The following is a 2,824-nucleotide window of genomic DNA, read 5'->3' on the forward strand; positions in this document are numbered from 1 at the left end:
AAAGGGTACGCAGAGACCCAAAATGTTACAGTTATCACCTCGTATAGGGCTGCCTGTAAGCTGGTGGAACAAAGGTTGAGGATTGGCTGGGTAAATTGTCGGGCATATATTAGGGAATCACAGGAACAGTGCTTCAGATGCTGGAATACTGGACATCGTAAACATGAGTGCAAGGGCCCTGACAGAATGGATCTCTGCTTCAATTGTGGAGGCAGAGACCACAAGATTGCTGAATGTCGGGAGCATAGTAGCTGCCTGGACTGTGGGAGCCAAGAACACCGCACCGGAGGCTGGGGGTGCTCAAAACATTTAAATGCTTAGGGTGATAATGGTTAACGCAAACAGAAGCACCATATCTCATGATTTGGTTAGTGAACTGGTCATAGAGCAGAGGGCTGATTTACTGATAATCACGGAGCCGAACAAGTACTTTGTTGCTAGATCAGGCTGGATGGTGGATACAAATGGTGACGTGGCAATTATGGATGTAAGTGGCAGGATAGCATGGAGATTGACGTCCAGATCTGGAGGCATGTTGGCGGTGGAGTCGGATTCAACACTAGCGATTGGTGCCTATGTGTCTCCAAACTGTGACATACATGAATTTACTAGAAGACTAGACATAATACAAGGAGTAGTAAATAACGCTAGGGAGAAAGTCATTATTCTAGGTGATTTCAATAGTAAAGCGATTGCAGTAGGGAGCGCATACACCAATCGCAGAGGTGAGATCCTTACGGATATGATGGGGGCAATTAGCTGTCATTGTGTAAATGATGGCACCCCTACATATGAGGCGAGAGGACACTCGTCAGTCTTGGACTGAACAATCATAGATGATAGACGGAGTAGGGAACACTGGGACTGGCGAGTGTTACCACATGATGTGGCGAGTGACCATCATGCCACTATGATTACCATAAAAGGCTCAGACTATGTGACTAGAGAGAAAATGCCCTATAGTAGTTTTACAAAGGAACAGATCGAGATCATAATCGATAGAACGGCCGAAAGGATTATCAACATAGAGAATCTGACACCAGTTGCCCTGACTAACGTTATAAGACAAGAAATGGGCAGAGTAGCTCACAGAAGAGCCAATAGACACTCAGTGTATTGGTGGAATATGGAGATTGAAACACTGAGAGGGCTCCTACAATCGTGCAGAAGAAGGAAGCAGAGACTCAGAAGGCGAGGCGGACAGGAGTACGAGGAGGCATCTCTGGCTTATAAAGAGACCAGACGGGCCTTAAACAAAGCTATTCGTATGTCTAAGAAAAAACAATGGCACAGATTCTGTGAGGAGTTAGACGGAGACCCCTGGGGACAGGCATACAAAATAATCACTAAGCGATTTGGAAGGCGTCTGCCCGTATTAAATAATGAGCAGTAGAACAACAATTTAATGAGCTATTCCCCGGTAGAGTAGAAACTGCAGGAAATGTTATAGATTGCGAACCCAGACGCTTCACGTTCTCTGAACTGCACTTGGCTGTAGCACAACTGGGTAATAGGAAGAGCCCGGGTCCAGACGGAATTCCAGCGGCACTCCTTAAAGGGCTGATAAAGAGAATTCCTTATGAAATGCTTGATGTTGCCAGCCATGGATTAGAAAACAAGACATTTCCAGGAATCTGGAAGGAATCTAGGGTGGTGTTTATCCCAAAAGGCACAAATGAGAATGGAGAACCTTTATACAGACCATTGAGTCTTTTAAATACCATGGCGAAGGTAGTGGAGAAGATGCTCACTGGCCGAATCTTTAAGGAACTTGAGGAAGGAATAGGCATTAGTGGAAATCAGTTTGGATTCATGAAGGGTCGTTCGACGATACAGGCGGCGACAAAGGTGATCGACTGGGCTTAGGATACTAGGAGCGGCACATGGAGAACGAGGCGTATTCCCCTATTCATAGCTTTAGATGTAAAAAATGCATTCGGTTCTATTAAGTGGGAACCAATAAATAGGGCATTAGTGGAAAAAGGTATCAGTCCTTATTTAAGAAGGCAGATAGGGGAATACCTCTCAAATAGAGAATGCTTGGTGGAGACGCAGAGTGAGTGCCTACGTTTCAATATTTATGGCGGTGTGCCACAGGGGTTTGTACTGGGACCCTTACTCTGGATACTAGCCTTCGATGGGATATTAAGACTAGACTATCAGGATGGGGTACAAGTAATTGCCTATGCCGATGACCTGGCGATACTCATCAAGGGTAAAACAACTGTTGATGTACAAGAGAGTGCTAACAACACGTTACGGACGATAGATAATTGGTTGAAAGAGAGGGGACTCCAGCTGGCAATAGAGAAATGTAGATATATTATGTTCACAGGGAAGAGGATTTTAGACCGTCCGGCCATCCAAATTGGAAACCAACAAATAACAGAGGTCGAAAAGATTAAATACCTGGGTGTGACTTATGAGAGGAATTGCCGGTTCACCCAGCATATAATAGACATATGTGCCAAAGGTGAACAGATGACTAAGAATTTGAATATAATAATGTCTTTGCAGAGAGCTCCAAGACCCACTAAGCGAAGGGTGATAGCGTCCACAGTGACATCTATGATGTTATATGCAGTACCAGTGTGGTGGCACTCAGTCAGGGTTAAAAGAAATTTGAACAGACTGGTTAGTACTCATAGGAGGCTGTTGCTGGGGGTTGTTTCAGCTTACAGGATGGTCTCCAATGAGGCGTTGTGCGTGTTGTCTGGGGTGCCACCAATAGACTTAATGGCCCTAAATAGAGTCGAGAGGGCGCAAGGCCTCGAAGCAAATGAAGCAAAAGATAGACTTAGACATAGATGGCAAAATAGATGGC

General features: G+C 45.0%; 1 protein-coding gene across 1 annotated transcript; it reads left to right on the forward strand.

The window, feature by feature from the left end:
- Positions 1-328: 328 nt before the first annotated feature.
- Positions 329-826, forward strand: LOC142322617 (uncharacterized). Its single transcript, XM_075361692.1, has one exon. The coding sequence runs from the start codon at positions 329-331 to the stop codon at positions 824-826; it is 498 nt and encodes a 165-aa protein (XP_075217807.1).
- Positions 827-2,824: the final 1,998 nt, after the last annotated feature.

Source organism: Lycorma delicatula, chromosome 4 (genome assembly GCF_047948215.1).
Source record: "Lycorma delicatula isolate Av1 chromosome 4, ASM4794821v1, whole genome shotgun sequence".
In the NCBI taxonomy this organism is placed as follows: domain Eukaryota; kingdom Metazoa; phylum Arthropoda; class Insecta; order Hemiptera; family Fulgoridae; genus Lycorma; species Lycorma delicatula.

Excerpts from the sequence above, each read along its gene's own strand:
- LOC142322617 (XM_075361692.1), top strand. The coding sequence starts at position 329 with ATGGTTAACGCAAACAGAAGCACCATATCTCATGATTTGGTTAGTGAA.